This window comes from Erpetoichthys calabaricus, chromosome 1 (assembly GCF_900747795.2).
Source record: "Erpetoichthys calabaricus chromosome 1, fErpCal1.3, whole genome shotgun sequence".
NCBI lineage: Eukaryota > Metazoa > Chordata > Cladistia > Polypteriformes > Polypteridae > Erpetoichthys > Erpetoichthys calabaricus.
Window position 1 is genome coordinate 267,423,742 of NC_041394.2, and position 20,629 is coordinate 267,444,370.

Consider the following 20,629-nt stretch of genomic DNA (forward strand, 5'->3'; position numbering starts at 1 on the left):
CTTTTGCTTCAGGTAACCCCCCCCCCCACCCCCCTAAGGTATCCTTCATAAAAGCACATCAGGTTTATGTGTAATTATGTGTGTACAAGTGCCTTTGGAAAGACAAAATTCATAGGAACACAAAGGAACAAAATATCAAAAGAGGTTTAATATTCAGAAAAACAGTAAAAATATTCAGAACTTGAGTGTTGGTAAAATGTCAAACATGATTGCTCCTAGACTACTGAAGTAGTAAAGTGTGAGGCACATTAGTAAATGCATAGAACATATGATTAGAACTTAATAAATGCTTCTTTCCCATTATTAAAAGAAGGAATTCACACTTAAATATCCATGTGTTTAGAATGATAACACAGGTATGACTGTTGCACATAACATATATAAAGTAACACACAACTTGCTATTGAGAGAAAAAAAAGTAAATTAGATATTTTTTTAAAATTCTATTTCTATGATAGGTGTAATCTTGATATTGAATAGCCATCCTCTTACCTTTGCCAAGGTACACTAGACCATATTCTCTTCCTTGTGGAGTTTTGTTTTCCACCGTGAAACAAACTTCTTTTCCAATCAATTTCTTCCGTAAAAACTCTCGAGCTTGCCAAGCCCAAGGCTATAATAAAACATATGGCAGTTACTGGTAATTGTAGAGCAATGAGCACTGTTTAATTTTTTTCCACAAAAATAACTTGCCACTTGTTAGTCAGGTCTTCTTCAAATAATAAGTAGTTTTACGAGTATTAAATGGTAAAACACAAACACTTCATAGCAATACAATAAAAAAAAAAAGATGGGTTTTATAATGCAAAAAAAAGATTTTCTTTCCTGTTAAAAGCAGGATATTCAAAAGGATTTTTTTTTTTTTTTGGAACAGTGGAAGATTTACTGAAAATTCCTAATCCTCACAAAACATTTAGTTGTACAATGCCGATACACAGCCTTTCAAAAATAAAGAATGTAAAGTCTTGGCTAAACTAAAACAGGAACCATAATTTAATTAGGTGAAATGTTAGTGTTACATTATAACTTTGAGAATTCAGATAGCTTTGCTTTCTCCGAAATGTCAGATTCAACGAGGAATTCACATGAAATTTCAGACTGGGAAACTTTCCTGTTTCTCAAATAGTATGAAGGCAACATTAACAACCAATCCAACCAAGAAAGGTTAAGGTGAGGCAACATGACCACATCAAACCACACACATGGCCATTTGGGACTATTTCAAAATATTAAGAGTACAATTCTTAGTCTCCATTTTGAAGACTAAAATTCAAAGAAACACAAAGTCCAGAGGAACAAACTATCAACATCCAAAAAAAAACAGTAAATATATTCAGAACTTGGAAAAGACACTGTGCGGCCTTGAGTCATGGTGAGCCAAGTATCTAACGGGCAATCATAATAAACTAATACACATACTAACCACTGTGCCATATGATATGATATTAATTTATTAGTAACAGTAAAGGTTCCAAGAGCTGATTAATGGTAAGTATTATGACTTGGTTAAGAAATATTTTAAATCCAAGCTCCCCAAGACAATAACCTGTACTATGGTAATGAGGAAACTAAAATTCCAGGGGGCCGGGGCGGAGGGGGCGTCCTCCCTGGGCGTCCTTCCCCTCTCCCCCCGTTCCACCCTCCGCGCCCATCCCTCGCTTTGGGAGGTGGGAGTCGCGGCGGACATGCGTGGCCTTGGAGAGCCCGTGTGGGAGGCGCTACCCTCCCGGGCGCCCGCCCGGACCTCTCGTCACCAGGCACGGCCGGGACACGGTCACCCAGTTGCCTTCTCCCCCCCCGTGAAAAAAAATAATTTATAGCTGAAGTCGTTGCATTAATTCAAAGTGTGAGTTTTCATGAACTAAAAACTCTATTAAATCTATGGAAGGTCAACATAGTAAATTTTCAATCCGATATTTAAGAAAAATTAATATCCAAAGACCAACATTGCAATGTTAAGCAATTTTATTTTTTCCACTTCTTCTAAATGTTAAATAAAATCAGCAAAATCTTCAATACTCTTTCTAATTGGGTCTATGTCAACTCCTGTCAATGCTCTTTCTAATTGGGTCTATGTCAACTCCTCCCATGTTGCATGGCAATGATGAATGCGAGGAAAAAATGGATCAAGATCAGAAAAGAAAGTTTATAACAAGTGGAATTAGCTCCGTTTTCAAATGTTTTGACTTTACATTAAATGACAGTTCAAGCAAAAGATAAAAACAATACTGCATATAGAGAGGTCATTCAAGCACGTGCAGCATCTGCAATGGGCCTTCCAGCCTCTGAGGCAAAAAGGGTCCCAGCTAAATGAACTCCCATAAAATATTCCACTGCCTAGAGTATAAGCACACAAGCAGCAGACAGAAGGAGCCAACAGCTACAGTGACCTAGCATTATTCAAAACACACTTTTGTCTACTTAACTTGCAACCTAAAAATATCTGTACTTGGTCAGTTAAGTACAACCAATCAGTAATTTGCATCACACCAGAAGTGACACATCCACACATCGAAAACCTATTTCACACTGCCTCCGCTTTGTACTGAAACTCTATGAGAAGGAATAAAAACAGCAGCTTTCAGTTTCATTGTGGTGACCTAGCATTCTTCAAAACACAATTTTGTCTACCTAACTTGCAACATAAAAATATTTATACTAAGTCAGTGGCCTGGTAACTACAACCAATTAGTAATTCACGTCACACCAGATATGACAAATCCACAAAGCATACTGCCTCCACTCTGTACTGAAACTCTACGAGGAGGAATAAAAACAGCAGGCTTAATATTTTCATTTTTTTGTATTAAATATTCAATGTTCATGTACTGGGTACACTGCATAATCAGCCATTTTAAATTCCCGTTTGAATTTGTATTTTAGTTTAGCAGGTATATTGAACTCCTTAATTACAATAACTGAATGCGCTATATGTTGAATGCCCTTTTGTATTAACATTTATAAATTTGGTGTCCTCATGATCTTTGATTCTGTGAAGATTATACATACATACAGTACATTTGGTAAACAGAGTATAATAAAATATCAATTAATGAATAAAAATATGAAATTTCATAAGGATAAATTTTCTGTAGGGAAATTTTACTTCACTGTTCATTGGGAATAAAGTAAAAATAAAGTTTCACTGGATAGATGAAATGGCTCTATTTCCAACAAAATATCATCAACCTCTTCAGAATTTCAAGCACCCAATTACAAATTCTTCTGTGGCGCTACCAGTGTAAAGTACCAATATATACCGCAGAGGAATAAAGATTTGCGAAACTGTTAAAAACACTGGATGAAAAATACAGCCGCAAATGCAGTACTTACTATGCTGATAACTATCATAAAATAAAGCTCCAAATGGACCATACAGACACCCAGTCCAGTCCCACTGCCAGAAATGACCATCTATCTACCCCAGCCAGGTGTTACATGGGCATCCCCTTTGTCTGATCCAGCCGCTCAGGTCCTCAACAATAAGGATCCTGTGAGCCATGGGAATCTCGAAACACAGCAGTAGTGCGCTAACTGACACTCACTCACAACACAGGTAATGTGTCTCATTCAAACCACTGGTACCCAAGGATTATCCGAAGAGACACCGTACCGAAGGAGTCCAGTCCTCGTCTCAGGTCACTGGATAGCATACATGTTTTGCAACCATATAGCAAGAGAGGAAGTGCCAGGGCTCTGAAGACTTGGACCTTCATCCTTTTGCAAAGCCATTGGGAGTGCCACACACCCATTTCCAGCAACCTCATGATCCCCCATGCTCTCCCAATCTGTCTACCGATTTCACAGGAACAGTCACCAGGGACATGAATCTCACTGCTGAGGTAAGTTAACAGACAGACACTGTTGATGACTGTGCCCAAGAGGTCATTAAAGGCCTGGATCTTGGTTTTTATCCAGGATACTCACAGGCCCAGACCCTCGCACTGCTTGCTCAGTCTCTCGAGAGCCTCACTCAGAGCCTCCACTGACTCCATGAAGATCACAGCACCATCACCATCAGATACCCCACGACCCTGCCCAAAACCCAGTCCATGCAAGCACTGAACAGAGTATGAGCAAGAACACAGACCCTGAAAAACCCCAGAATCAAATGAGGGAAAAATGCAGGGGTTCTGCCACCACTCTGCACCGCATTCACAGTACCAGTGTACAGGCCAGCGATGATATTCTGCAACTTTTGGGGGGGATCCTATGAAATCTCAGGATTTCCTAAAGGACAGCTTGATTAACTGAGTTGAACGCTTTACAAAAATCAACAAAGGCTGCAAAGAAACTCTGATATTCATGTTTGTGCTCCATGAGAGCCCTCAGTGCCAGGCTGTGGTCAATGGTAGACTTCGTAGACCTAAAACCAGACTGCTCTGGTTGCTGGCAGGTGAGAAAGTGATCAAGGATCATATTGAGGATGACCCTAGCAAGGACCTTACCCGGTACCAACAGCAGTGTTATCCCCCTGTACCCAGGTGATCACCCTTCCCTTTCTAGATAGGGACAACAAGTCCCATTTTACAGTCAGCTGGGATGATGCCAGTCTCCCAAGTATAAATAAAGATTGCTTGCAATGCAAAGACCACGGCCTTACCACCAGCCTGGAGAAGTCCACAGATCCCTGCAGCCTTCCCTACCCTCAGCCCGTTCACCACCTGCGCAATCTCATTGAGATTGGGTGGTTTACAGCTAATTGGTGGATCGGCCTCAAGAACTGTGGACCCAGAGATCCACTGGCTAGGATGTTAAAAGGGCAATGGGTAGTAAATCTGTGCATTGTTGTTCACTTTTGAGAACAACAGGAAAATCATAAAAAATAACAGACAATCCCCATCCCCAAAAACCAGAGCTCTTTCTCCATCACAACATCCCAAAATTTGCCTTATAAAAAGGGGTCTCTAAAGGATTGAAAGTTAAATGATGATTATGTAGACTTGTGAAAGAGGCCCACGAAGCACAGTAAACTTAAACCAGAAAGAATCATAAAAGGGAGGAACATGGGATTAAGATAAGTAGGCCACCAACGAATCAGCTCCCCACCAAATGCACAGCTTTCCCCCCCCCCCACACTTTTCTATATTGGAGCCAGATGATATGTTAATCCATGCTCCCAAAAGTTCAAGCAAGACTTAAGTAAAGAAAGACGATTTCCAGAAGTTTACAAAAAGTTTCAAAAGTCTCCCAGTGAAATGCTAAGCTTAGTTAGCTTTGCAGAGAGGAGTATCCAGACAGAACAATTTCTGCTGGATAAAATTCAGTATAAGAATAGAGAGGTCCAGGAAAGGAAATATAGGAGCAAAAGATGAACATTAATAAAGAGAGAACAGAAAACAGGCAATTAGGAAAATCCTTCCAGAAAGCAGAAACTGGAGAGCAGTCTTAAAATATATGAAATGGCAGGAACATTTAAAGTACAAAAGTGACCAGTTGGGATCAGTGGCCAAATGTATTGCATTTTAGTTTACAAGGGGCGAGTACAGTCAATATGCAATTTTTTTCTGATAATGTGAGGTTTAAGAAGATTCAGGGGTATTAGTTATTGATTGCCACAACCTAGTGGGGAGAGGGGGCAGAACGGCAGACTGAAAATAATGGTTGCAGGTGCCTTAAAGGAACTTGCACATAGGAATGCCACTGACTTCTGATCTGGAAATAAAGAGGTGGAAAAGGTAGAGGATGGTGGGGTGGAAAACCAGAAGATATTGGGACCCCATTAGCTTTAAGGACTGACAATTTAAAGATAGAAGTAGATGAAAGGTGGAAGAACAGAAAAGTCTAGAGTCATTATAAATTTGACCAGATGGAGGTATAGGGGTGCCAAGGTGTTTCTCTACTTTCTGTCAAATCTGTAGAGCTCACAAGACTAAGAAACTTTAAGTAGTGGGGCAAGACCAAAGCAGTGAAGGGACAGCAGAAAAATCACTATTCAATCCAACATGGTCTCCTCTTGAACCAGGATAATGGGTTTCTTGGAGGACTTCAACTCCATACAGGTCAGATGGTAAATGCTTAACTATAAACCTCTAGGTCCAGCAAAAACAATCCTATCAAAATGGAGTGCCCAATAGGAGGTCTATTACTATTGCATAGAAATGCACACAGAAGAGATGCAAATTTCTGACCTATATTTTATGGTGTTGAGGAACATTGTTAAAACATAACAGTTTTGATAACTGCTAACCTAGAATGAAAAGATGGTGGGGAAAAAAAAAAAAGAACACGAGAAAAGGGATTCCTTGGTACTCTTAATTATACAATGATAAGTAAATGAAACAATGTCCTGAAGAAAATGTAAAATGTCAATTTCCAAAATATATACAGTAAAGTCCCCTTCACAATGTTTGACACCTCTGGTAAAGGAGAAAATAAAAAAAAGGTTGTTTTAAAAAAAAAAAAAAAAAAAAAAAAATTACCTTAATCTCGCACTGAAAAAAAGAGAGGGTAACACTTTACATTAAGTGTCCATAATTACACTGTAACTACCTGTTAGTGCTGGACGGTATACCGGTTCATACCGAAAACCGTTTTTTATTTTTTTTATGATATGGATTTTTCTTATACCGCAACACCGGTTTAAATTGCCTAAACGACGTTCGGAATGTGGCGCAGCGGGAAACTGTTCAAGTGGGGACCTTTTTCACTGCTGCAACGCTAAACACAGATTTGTTGCACTAGGGCTCTTTTTCACTGCTACACCACCAAATAGTGGGTGGTAGCATAGGTATGCCGCGCGGTGAAAATGGACAGAGAGACGAAAAAAAGCAGTCACATCTGTCGCCTGGAGATGCTTTAGTTTTAAAAAGGTCAGATGTATAAATACTGCTTCTATACTACTGGATAATACTGCAAGCCAAGTTGTACTTGTTTTATTTGTTTTCAATACAGTGTAATGTACCTGGGTACTGTGTAATAGTGTGACGACATTTTGACTTTATTCTCGACATTTCCACTTTAATCTTGATGCTTATGACGAGAATAAAGTCGACACGTTGACTTTATTCTCGTAATTTGTCATTAAAGTAGAACATCGTAAACTAAACTTCATCATAAAATGAATATTTAATTTACTAGATTTTCTCAAACCCCGTCATAAGTTATATAGCACATTAAAAGTTTGTGTTAACTGCGGTAGGTTGGCACCCTGCCCAGGATTGGTTCCCTGCCTTGTGCCCTGTGTTGGCTGGGATTGGCTCCAGCAGACCCCCGTGACCCTGTGTTCGGATTCAGCGGGTTGGAAAATGGATGGATGGATGGAAGTTTGTGTTAAGTGATTCGTTCAGAGATGGGAGCAACTCTGAATGGATGGCATAATTAAACATGTATAACGAAGATATTTTTAAAGTTCTGAACACTCCGTGGGCTAAGTTTATAACTAGTTTTAATTTCACAAAGACTTTTATCGTGTGGTGATTGGTTATGTGGTGACAGAAAAAGGAAGGATAGGAACAGGGGTTTTGGTAGCCTAGGTCAGATAGAGACAGCATGCATGCAATAAAGAGATCCCGCTCAGAAGAACATGCATTGAATTCTGTGTTCGTGTCTCCGACCAGCAGATCACAAACCCAACATTTACACAATATTTAAGTTAAACCTGTACGATAGCTATTCATATATCCAGTTTTTTGGAGCCTCGTCACACCTGCCATAAAGTTCTCTACACTGAACATACACCTGGGGACCCCTTACTGCGAGGAAGCAGCACTACCGCCTCACTACCGTGCATGTGTAATACCTGCTTTAATGCATTTCATCATGAAAATGATATCAAGTATTTATCTTAGCATTCTAAATTTTCAGAAAGCAGGAATATCACGAAGTGAATGGATTCTGTATGGTGATCGCTGTCTTCTCTTAGTACGGAGGAAGTCAGTTTAAGAAGCGTAGTGATTAACCACTGGGTCGGGGAACATAACACAAAGCATTTAATGTGCTGCATTAATTTATGACGGGGTAAATTAAGTACCCTAAGTTCTTGTCTATAAGCCGCGGCTTATCTAAGGAAAAAAGTTGTGAAAATGAAAAAATAGAATATCGGCTTATACATAAGTCCGGCTTATACATCCATCGCGGGGGTTGCGTTCCAGAGCCACCCGCGAATTAAGAATATCCGCGAAGTAGAAACCATATGTTTATATGGTTATTTTTATATTGTCATGCTTGGGTCACAGATTTGCGCAGAAACACAGGAGGTTGTAGAGAGACAGGAACGTTATTCAAACACTGCAAACAAACATTTGTCTCTTTTTCAAAAGTTTAAACTGTGCTCCATGACAAGACAGAGATGACAGTTCCGTCTCACAATTAAAAGAATGCAAACATATCTTCCTCTTCAAAGGAGTGAAGCAAACAAATCAATATGTCTGTTTGGCTTTTAAGTATGCGAAGCACTGCGGCACAAAGCTGTTGAAGGCGGCAGCTCACACCCCCTCCGTCAGGAGCAGACAAAGAGAGAGAGAGGGAGAGTTTGTTTTTCAGTCAAAAATCAATACGTGCCCTTCGAGCTTTTAAGTATGCGAAGCACTGTGCAGCATGTCTTTTCAGGAATCAGCTTTACAAAAGATAGCAACGTGAAGATAATCTTTCAGCATTTTTAGACGAGCGTCCGTATCGTCTAGGTGTGCAAACAGCCCCCCTGCTCAATCCCCATACGTCAGGATCACAGATAGTCAGCGCAAGAGAGACAGAAAAGTAAGCCGGGTAGCTTCTCAGCCATCTGCCAATAGCGTCCCTTGTATGAAATCAACTGGGCAAACCAACTGAGGAAGCATGTACCAGAAATTAAAAGACCCATTGTCCGCAGAAATCCGCGATATATATTTAAATATGCTTACATATAAAATCACAATTTAAATGACCGCTACGCGCTCGTGTTGACTCGGCGACGCCCAGAGCAGAAAGAACGCGCTCCGGCCGCTCCAACCGCGCCATGCGGGGAGTGAGAGAGACGCCAATATCTCACACTCTCTCCCCCCTTAAAGAAATTAAATGGGCGCGAGTGAGACCACTGACCTCCCTCCCTTCTATTAGTTATAGGTTATAGTACGTTCGGCTTATCCATGAGTCCGGCTTATCTATGATACGATTTTATTTTAAAAATTCGTATGATTTTTGGTCTCCGGCTAATACATGAGTCCGGCTTATAGACAAGAACTTAGGGTAATTGATTAAACATTGATTTTAGGAAGAAGTTTAGTTTACGACATTCTACTTTAATTATGAAGTAAACTATGAGAATAAAGTGGAAATGTCGACTTTAATCTCAACATAAACGGCGAGAATAAACTGGAAATGTTGACTTTGTTCTCAACATATAGTTTGTTTTTTTCTTCCCAGTATAGCTTAGCTTGAAGCAAGGTCCATATTAATGCAGTTTGCCAAAATGATGGTTCAGTTGGTAAAGATGTCATCACCAAGTTGCACTTGTTGTATTTTACTTTAATTTGGTGAATACTGTGTGATGCACCTGGGCTTGAAGTCTTGAAGTAATAGTGCAACTATCAGTGATAATACTATTATTTATTTTATTGTTATTATTTATTAGTTTAAATATTATGCAGTTTAATGATGATAAAGTTGTTTAAAAAGTCACTTTAACGTGTCAGTGGACAGAGATTGTTAACATTAACAGAAAGTGTAGTTGGTTTACAAAAAATATTTACTATTTATTCCTTTTCTAAGACATATTCGGTGCAATACAATTTTTGACAAGCACTTCTGGATATTTTACTAAGTCTAAATGCCTCTTTGTATGGTTGAAAATATGTTGTCAAAATTACAGTTTGTTTTTGCAAAATTTGTTCAATAAAAAGGTTCTATATTTTGACTGCATCTGTCATGCAATGTGATACCTTCTCCATTAGTGCCACCCCCTTGAAAACTATCACTTTATGGGGCAATGCAAAACTGTATTAATACTTGTGTGCACATTAAAATGTTTTTTTTTTGTACAATGTACAATACTCTTGACAATGGAATAGGTTATTCTTAGCCAGTAATTGCAGTGGAAAATGTGGTTAACATCCACTCATGCATGGGGAAAAAAATACCGTCGAATACCGTGAAACCGGGATAATTTAGAAAAATACCGTGATATAGAATTTTGGTCATACTGCCCACCCCTACTACCTGTATAAGTACAGTGTATCTATGAGTTATTACTCTGTACTTACTGTGTAATACAAAGTAACGTTATAGTTAAATTACTCAGTTGTCATTGTTATTCCACAGTTAATATAATTAAAATGTAACAATTTATCACTGATCCAAAAACAAGTGTACTTACATAGTTACATTGTATCTGTACTTTCAAAATGTAATAAAAACATTAGGGTATGTAACTACAACTATGTAACAGATGTTCCATGGTCTGGGCAATTTTAATGGAGAATTGCAGTGATAACTGCATAGGTTTTCAATGATATTTCAAGATCTTTTTAAATGGTGAAAACACCTTTATGGACACTTAATGTAAAGTGTTACCTTTTTAACTAAATTATGCGTCACTATTATTTCCACTCAAGGTCATATAAAAAAATGTTATTGAAGCAGTTTTTTCAATTATAAAGTGTTTTCATTTATTCACTTTTTTTTGTCTGCTTTTTGCAGATGATGTGGTCCTGTTGCTTCATCAGGCCGTGATCTTCAGCTCTCTCTGGATCGGTTTGCAGCTGAGTGTGAAGCGGCTGGGATGGGAATCAGCACCTCCAAATCCGAGACCATGGTCCTCAGCCAGAAAAGGGTGGAGTGCCCTCTCAGGGTTGGGAGCGAGATCCTGCCCCAAGTGGAGGAGTTCAAGTATCTCGGGGTCTTCTTCACGAGTGAGAGAAGAATGGAGCGTGAGATCGACAGCCAAATCGGTGCGGCGTCCGCAGTGATGCAGGCTCTGCATCAGTCTGTCGTGTTGAAAAAGTAGCTGAGCCGTAAGGCAAAGCTCTCAATTTACCAGTCAATCTATGTTCCTACCCTCACCTATGGTCATGAGCTATGGGTAGTGACTGAAAGAACAAGATTGCGAATACAAGCGGCTGAAATGAGTTTCCTCCGCAGGGTGTCTGGGCTTTCCCTTAAAGATAGGCTGAGAAGCTCAGTCATCCGGGAGGGGCTCTGAGTAGAGCTGCTGCTCCTCCGCATCGAAAGGAGTCAGATGAGGTGGCTCGGGCATCTGATCAGGATGCCTCCCTGGTGAGGTGTTCCGGGCACGTCCAACCGGGAGGAGGCCCCGGGGAAGACCCAGGACACGCTGGAGGGACTACGTCTCTCAGCTGGCCTAAGAACACCTTGGGATTCCCCCGGAAGAGCTAGAAGAAGTGGCCGGGGAGAGGGAAGTCTGGGTATCTCTGCTCAAGCTGCTGCCCCTGCGACCCGATCTCAGATAAGCAGAGGAGGATGGATGGATGGATGGATGGGATTCATTTACCCATAAAAACAAGTAGCTGGAGTTGGCTAAATGATAATGAAACTTTTATTGGGACCATGTTTGATGGTCAGACAAAATTAAAATTGAGCTATTTGGCAACAAATGCTCAAGGTGGATTTGACTTGATAAAAAGAAGGATGGCTATACCAAAAAGAAATTGATCTCCACTGTCAAGTATGGTGAACACCCTGTGATGTTGCAGGGCTGGGCCTGGAAAACTTGTTAGCATACATGACATTATGAGCTCCATGAAACACTAGGAGATTTTAAAGTTTAAATCTGACTGCCTTTGCCAAGAAACTAAAACTGTCATCCCTGGATCTTCCAGCAGAACATTTTTTAAAGGACAATCTAGATAAAGTTACTAGTATATGTGGTATTGTCTTTCCAGAAAACATTTGACGTTTAGTAGAGATCATGCGGATTCTGCCCACAGCAGTGTGCAAAGGAGACTTCCAAGCACAAAACTGAATAAAACACCTCCAAGATATGCTTACCTCAAGGGCCCTAAAACAGAGCAGTCTGATGCAACAAAGGCATTGCAGCAATGGAAATCTAGCAAAAAAGTTCAATGGCCAAATTATAAGAATTGCTGGGACCAAGACAGAACATGTATCAATTAGAGGAAAGATAAACAAGAGAAACTGAGTAACTAATGACAGTTCTGCAATTAAACAGGCAAATTTGTGTTAAATGTGCTTACTTAAAGCAAGTTTATAAAACATTTATTCGTGCAAAATTTTTTTTTAGCACGCTCCTCCCCACACCTACCCCCTCAAGTCATGACCAGTGGTCCATGACAAAAAGCCTAGCAATGAACTCTAGCTGACATCAATTACACAGAAGTATTTAATAACTAATCAGAAATGAAAACAAATTTACCTCATCAGACGTATCTTTAGTATCTGGTTGACTTTGAGCTGCTCTTCTAGCAAGGGTAAAAGCACGAATGTTGCTAAGGTTTATTTGTCTTTCTGGAGGAGGCCCACCTCTCGGCTGGCCTCTAACAATGATAGCACAACCTGAAAGAACCTGGAGGGAAGTAAAAATATGTAATGGTGACTAACAAAGAATATAAATTATCTTGATAAATAGGTATCTTTTTAACTTTCTTAACAACAAAAAGACAAATACAGCATTTTTAACAGTTTTACAAAGAACCTGTCTCAGAATGATGCAAGACAACAGCGATCACCTATTTCATTATTTAGATATGTGCATTAGCTTCTTTGGTTTTCATTTATGTACCTCCAACAAAATAAAGCATTCTAAAAAGTGCTCTATTTAGTTCAGATCGAATTTTTGTTCAAGTACAATAAAAATTTAATATATTTGAAGCAACTAAAATGTGTAGCCATATTACAGTTAATGGTATAAACAAAATGGTGCAATAGATACAGATTAATAAACTGTAAATAAGTACCTTTAAAGTTTAGATCAACAGCTCCCAAAGTATAGTAATTGTACTTGAAAAACCAAGGCTTGCCAAAAGGTTTGTGAAAAGTTAGATATTTATTTTTCTCTAATTTTACAAAACACTTTACAATGCATTTTAGATTCCACAATTGACACAATTATGATACATTTCTAATTGTAATGTAGTCCAGAGTGAATTGTAAATGGAATTAAATTTTTCTATACAAAGAAATAGCAAGTTTGTGTTTTACTAATACACAGACTTCTGTGAGGATGCAACAAAAGCATATGATCAGAGAGGTGCTTATGAAATTACTTTTCTTCTGCCTTTAATAATTTGCACATTTAATGGGTACCCTGAAGCCACTCATTTGAGTAATGGAATTGTGTAATGGAAGGTCACCTTATATGTTGGGTCACTGTTCCCAGACTAATGCAACTTGTCAGCAACATTACAATATTTTTAATTCATCATCCAGTTTTCTAACCAATTACCTTGGGCAGGGTCATGGGGCAGCTGGAGCATATCTTTGTGGTGTTAGATTCTACATAACAATACAGTGAGATTTGGGCCCTGGACAAGGGAAGTGTTGGTGTGGTGGTGCCTGTCCAGTCTTGCAGGCAATTCCTGAAGTCACCAGGTTCAATCAGCACTTGATGCTTCATGGGGATACCCCCACAATACCATATACTAATGTATACGCACACTGACCTCCATGGGGGTGTTCCCACTTCATCATGTAAAAGTTATAATGAATAGAAAAGGTTCCACTTCAAGTACTACTTGTGGTCACATTATACTGTATTTTGCAAGTTCACAATACTGATCAACATTGACTTTTATGCGGCAAATTGTTTGCACACATGGTAAGAAAAGATGCATTGTCGCCAAGTCACAACAAAGTACAAGTTTTTTTTCTATACTACAAGATACCTTTATTGTCACTGTATCATACAATGAATATCATTTGGAACAAGCCTATACAGTATCTCACAAAAGTGAGTACACCCCTCACATTTCTGTAAATATTTTATTATATTTTTTATGGGACAACACTGAAGATATGACACTTTGATACAATGTAAAGTAGTCAGTGTACAGCTTGTATAACAGTGTAAATTTGCTGTCCCCTCAAAATAACTCAACACACAGTCATTAATGTCTAAACCGCTGGCAACAAAAGTGAGTACACCCCTAAGTGAAAAATGTCCAATGTGCCCAATTAGTCATTTTCCCTCCCCGGTGTCATGTGACTCATTTAGTGTCTATAGGTCTCAGGTGTGAATGGGGAGCAGGTGTGTTAAATTTGGTGTTATCGCTCTCACACTCTTATTTTTTCAATACTGTGTAATGTACCTGGGTACTGTGTAACAGTGTGGCGACATGCTGAATTTATTCTCGACATTTCCACTTTAATCTCGACGCTTATGACGAGAATAAAGTTGACATGTTGACTTTAATCTCGACAAACGGTGAGAATAAAGTAGAAATGTCAAGAATAAATTCAACATTTGTTATTTAAGTAGAACATCGTAAAGTAAACCATCTTAAAATGAATATTTCATTTACTAGACTTTCTCAAACCCCATCATAAGTTATGTAGCAAATTAAATGCTTTGTGTTAAGTGTTCCCGGAGCCATGTTAATTGCTATGTGCTTCTTAAACCGACTTCCTCTTACACTAAGAGGTGCAGGCAGCACATAGAATACATCAATTTCATGCTATTCCTGCTCCCTGAACATTTAGAATGTCAAGACAAATACTTGATATAATTTTCATGATGAAATGCATTAAAGCATGTATTAATTATGTGGGGGCACGGTGGTGTGGAGGTTGCACTGCTGCCTCGCAGCAATGGGGTCCCAGATGTTCCCCGCTTTGAATTTGCATGTTTTTCTGGTAGGTTTACTCTGCGTGCTTCAGGTTCCTTTCAAAGTCATGTAGGATGTGGGGTTTTGTTATGCTATATTAACCCTGCTAGTGTATGCATTGCTCGTATTCACCCTGCAATGTGCTGGCGCCATGTTCAGGATTTCCTCTTGCCTCGCACTCAATGCTTGCTGGGATGGGCGCAACCCTGAATGGATGGCATAATTAAACATGTATAACAAAGATTTTTTGTTAAAAAAAGTTCTGAACACTCCGTGATCGAAGTTTATAACTAGTTTTAATTTCACAAAGACGTTTATCGTGTGGTGATTGGTTATGTGGAGAAAGAAAAAGGATAGGAAAGGAACTGGGGGTTTGGTACGTCAGACAGAGACAGCACGCATGCAATAAAGAAAACCCACTCAGATGAACATCCATTGAATTCTGTGTTCGTGTCTCTGACCACCAGATCATAAATACAATATTTACAGTGCATCCAGAAAGTATTCAAAGCGCACCACTTTTTCCACATTTTGTTATGTTACAGCCTTACTCCAAAATGGATTAAATTCATTTTTTTCCTCAGAATTCTACACACAACACCCCATAATGACAACGTGAAAAAAAGTTTACTTGTGGTTTTTGCAAATTTATTAAAAATAAAAAAACTGAGAAATCACATGTACATAAGTATTCACAGCCTTTGCTCAATACTTTGTCGATGCACCTTTGGCAGCAATTACAGCCTCAAATCTTGTTGAATATGATGCAACAAGCTTGGCACACCTATCCTTGGCCAGTTTCGCCCATTCCTCTTTGCAGCACCTCTCAAGCTCCATCAGGTTGGATGGGAAGCGTCGGTGCACAGCCATTTTAAGATCTCTCCAGAGATGTTCAATCGGATTCAAGTCTAGGCTCTGGCTGGGCCACTCAAGGACATTCACAGAGTTGTCCTGAAGCCACTCCTTTGATATCTTGGCTGTGTGCTTGGGGTCGTTGTCCTGCTGAAAGATGAACCGTCGCCCCAGTCTGAGGTCAAGAGCGCTCTGGAGCAGGTTTTCATCCAGGATGTCTCTGTACATTGCTGCAGTCATCTTTCCCTTTATCCTGACTAGCCTCCCAGTCCCTGCCGCTGAAAAACATCCCCACAGCATGATGCTGCCACCACCATGCTTCACTGTAGTGATGGTATTGGGCTGGTGATGAGCAGTGCCTGGTTTCCTCCAAATGTGACGCCTGGCATTCACACCAAAGAGTTCAATCTTTGTCTTTCTCATGGTCTGAGAGTCCTTCAGGTGCCTTTTGGCAAACTCCAGGCGGGCTGCCATGTGCCTTTTACTAAGGAGTGGCTTCCGTCTGGCCACTCTACCATACAGGCCTGATTGGTGGATTGCTGCAGAGATAGTTGTCCTTCTAGAAGGTTCTCCTCTCTCCAAAGAGGACCTCTGGAGCTCTGACAGTGTGACCATCTGGTTCTTAGTCACCTCCCTGAGTAAGGCCCTTCTTCCCCGATTGCTCAGTTTTGATGGCCAGCCAGCTCTTGGAAGAGTCCTGGTGGTTTCGAACTTCTTCCACTTATGGATGATGGAGGCCACTGTGCTCATTGGGACCTTCAAAGCAGCAGAAACTTTTCTGTACCCTTCCCCAGATTTGTGCCTCGAGACAATCCTGTCTCTGAGGTCTACAGACAATTCCTTTGACTTCATGCTTGGTTTGTGCTCTGACATGAACTGTCAACTTGGGACCTTATATAGACAGGTGTGTGCCTTTCCAAATCATGTCCAATCAACTGAATTTACCACAGGTGGACTCCAATTAAGCTGCAGAAACATCTCAAGGATGATCAGGGGAAACAGGATGCACCTGAGCTCAATTTTGAGCTTCATGGCAAAGGCTGTGAATACTTATGTACATATGCTTTCTCAATTTTTTCATTTTTAATAAATTTGCAAAAATCTCAAGTAAACTTTTTTCACATTGTCATTATGGGCTGTTGTGTGTAGAATTCTGAGGAAAAAAATGAATTTAATCCATTTTGGAATAAGGCTGTAACATAAAATGTGGAAAAAGTGATGCGCTGTGAATACTTTCCAGATGCACTGTAAGTTAAACCTGTGCGATACCCATTCATACATCCAGTTTTTTGGAGCCTCATCACACCTGCCATAAAGTTCTCTACACTGAACGTAGACCTGGGGACCCCTTACAGTGAGGGAGCAGCACAACCACCACACTACCATGCATGTTTAATACCTGCTTTAATGCATTTCATCCTGAAAATGATATCAAGTATTTATCTTAGCATTCTAAATTTTCAGAGAGCAGGAATATCAAGTGAATGTATTCAGTGCAGCCATCACTGCCTGCGCCTCCTCTAAGTGTAGAGGAAGTCAGTTTAAGAAGCGCGTAGCAATTAACAACTGGGTCAGGGAACACTTAACACAAAGCATGTAATGTGCTACATTACCTTATGACGGGGTTTGAGAAAATCTAGTAAATTAAATATTCATTTTAAGATGAAGTTTAGTTTACGATGTTCTACTTTAATGGCACATTACAAGAATAATCTTGACAAACTGCGAGAATAAAGCAGAAATGTCAAGAATAAAGTCAACATGTCAACTTTATTCTCATCATAAGCGTCAAGATTAAAGTGGAAATGTCGAGAAAAAATTCAACATGTCGTCACACTATTACACAGTACCCAAGTACATTACACAGTATTGGAAAAAAAAAAACAAAACAGGTACAACTTGGCTTGCAGTATTATCCAGTAGTATAGAAGCAGTATTCACACATTTGAACATAATGGTCCACATCCGACCTTTTAAATCCAAAGTATCTCCAGACAACAGACACTGCTCCTTTTTTCGGCAAAAGTTCTGTGTCATCATGTTCAACTTTATCGTCAGCTTCAGTTTCAGAATGTTCTCTGTCTATTTTCACCGTTCAATACCTCCACTAACACATGTACTCCGCTGCATGCGTTTTTAGCGGTGCAGCAGTGAAAAAGGTCCTCCCTTAAAACAGTTTCCCGCTGTGCCATGTTATGAACGTTGTTTAGGCTATTTAAACTGGTGTTGTGGTATAAGAAAAATCCGTATCATAACAAAAATAAAAAACGTTTTTTGGTATGAACCGGTATACCACCCAGCACTAATTATAGCCTTATCTTAATTGTTTATCTTTTCATGTAATTTTTTTCTTTGTCATCTTGTAAAGCAATTTGAGCTACTTTTATTGTATGAAATTGTGCTATATAAATCAAAGCTGTTGTAAGCACACAAGCTTACACGTGTGCCAGTCACTCACATAATGTTCGGAGTTAATAATCATTGGAAAGCCTTGCTTCACTAATTTTGTATACAGTATAATGCAGTCAAACACTTGACCATTAATAACCCATGACTATGCCCAGATCAGTTGCGCTGAAGCTAGTTAGGTAAATGGGGGAAAGAAGATTTTTCAAGTAGCGGACTAATTTGCGGTGTTCATAATAAATGTAGTTGTTTATTTCACAATGCAGAAGCACACTGTAAACAAGAATAGTTAAGCATAATGATAAATCAGAAATGTGTGCTTTAATTTAAATGTTAAAAAACTTAAATATTTTTGATTGTAATACAAATTTGTAATTTTGTCTTCCTCTGATTGAGGTCCACAGGGGGTTAGATCGCAGGTAAATACCAAAAATAACATCACATCCATAATCACTGACATTGAAATGGTCTAAAATGAAACCCCACATCTTTCTCTTTGAAATTTGTCATTTTTAAACCTTCTGGGAGTGACTCTTAAAAGGCTAGGGCCACCAGTAAAGAATTAAATACCAAAAATATTATCAAATGCATGATCTGTAACCTTAAATATAAAAGGTCAATCCACACTTCTACATTACTGATCCCCTTCCCCCAAACCACCCCCACAACTTTTGTGAAAAAGGTAACTGACCTCTCCTATCTCTTAAGGGGGTAAACCCCTTGGTTAAGAGAATGTGTCATTCACATCTTCGAGTCGTTCTGAACATTTTTGCTGAAGACACCTATTGGTTTACTCTATAACATGGGGGTGTAATTTCATGCACAAAATATGATAAAAAAAAAAAAAAATCTGCCTAAAATTTTTTTTTTTGGGTATAAATAGGAGGAAACACCAAAACGTTCACCAGCTTTTTTAACCAAACAACGAGACGAGTCGTATATTATCGTGTATTATATGTGGGTGTTTTCTCCTACTGGCCAGTCAAAAAACTTGAACGATTTCAAGGATTACATTTTGCCTGAAGGAGCCTGAGCTGCCTCGAAAGCTTGCATATTGTAATATTTTTAGTTAGCTAATAAAATGTGTCATTTTGCTTGACTTTTCACTAAAAGCGTAACTAAGTAATTCTTATGAACAACGAACATAAGCGCAACGGGTTGCATTAAGGACGATTTTCTTTCATTTTTCCCTTAACTACATAATTTAAAGATTCAATAGAGAAAGTTAAGTTCTGTACAGTGTTATACTGTACATCGTTGTTTCTTCTTTAAACATTTATTTTACTACAGTTGGAACAATACACAGACTTAAGGATTTGTTCAGTGCAAACCCAGGTCTTGCCATTTGGGGTCTCCTTTCCGCTATATTCACTCATCGTTAGGTATTACGTGTCTAACTTTCGCAGTTTTAATTGCAGTGCAGTTATGATTGTGCGTTCTTCTCTCTATTCCTTCCCTATATTCGAATTTCCGAGGTTTAAAAACTGTACACGTAAATACTTAAAAAAATCAACCCAACCAACTACAACTTTTAAAATATTCTGTACCACGTGCTCGATATCTACTGGAAAGATGTGGCAAGAAGCTTGTACTATAAATCGGATATGTTCAATCGCATGCTTCTTTCAAAAATATCAATATACACATGCGCAAGTACTCGCTTTACCGACAATACGCATGAGATAGAACTGAACAGCAGTTTAAACTGAAAGCAAGGAGCGCAAACTAAACAAGTTGTACAAAGTTCACAAGTAATCATATGTATTGAGTAACGCCAGCGATATAGTAATTAAAACAACTTAACCACGTTACATTCTTATAACCCCTATTTGCAAAGTTACGAAACTTTTTCCACGACTCTAGAATTCCTTTCATATCCGCCAAAGTAGCGGAAGAAAAGAAAAACGCATCACTGGATTTTTGCTCAAGACAATTGACTCCTAGGAAGGTAATCATTACCCAAAACTGCGCTAAATTAAGTTGTGTTAAGTTTTAAAAGACCAGAGCGGTTAAACTTCATATTTTACACACACAAACTTGTGAACATTAAGAAAAAACAGTAAAACTCCCATGAAAACATTTTAAATTATTAGTATTATTATTTATTTAATAATTATTTTTAATCTTGAGTACTTACCATTTTTACAATTCCTCTCTGGAGGGGTAAAACTGTGGCAGGGTTACCCTGAGCTTGCATCACTCCTGTGGTTAAAGTTGCTGTTGAGGAAGAAGAGGAGGCCATGCTTGTTGCTTTTAAATGCGTTGTTCAAAGAGTGCAAAGTAGTGATAACTTCGGAGCCCGCTGAGAAACACTACCCAAACCTGCAAATCCTACAAGGGAAAAGACTGAGTGCTGCACCACACGCTTACAAAACCGGAAACGTACCAAAGCTAGAAACCCCAACATGCTTTGCCTCCACACGTCAAGTACATACCTTTTCCGCTCTGTTCTGTCAGCAATTCAGAAGAGAAATAGAGGCCTTTCACATACACGTCAGCGAGCGTGAGTGTGTACTTCCGTGTCAAGAGACAAGCGACACGTCAGCAGTCCCGGTATCTGCGCATTCACTAGACACTATTATCTTATGTTTACTCGTATGTTTGTTTAGAAGTAACTGCAGTCCAGTTAGTTGGTATAAAATGTTTTGTTCAGACCC

General features: G+C 39.2%; 1 protein-coding gene across 1 annotated transcript in view; it reads right to left on the reverse strand.

Annotated features, from left to right (window-relative positions):
- snd1 (staphylococcal nuclease and tudor domain containing 1) overlaps positions 1-20,366 on the reverse strand; it is a 535,431-nt gene extending 515,065 nt beyond the window's left edge. Inside the window, exons 1-3 of the mRNA XM_028814871.2 lie at positions 20,110-20,366; positions 12,308-12,457; positions 493-613 (exon numbers count right to left, since the gene is read on the reverse strand). Of these exons, the coding sequence (XP_028670704.1) occupies positions 493-613; positions 12,308-12,457; positions 20,110-20,214 (376 nt within the window). The 5' untranslated portion in view covers positions 20,215-20,366. The remainder of the gene's footprint in view (positions 1-492; positions 614-12,307; positions 12,458-20,109) is intronic.
- Positions 20,367-20,629: the final 263 nt, after the last annotated feature.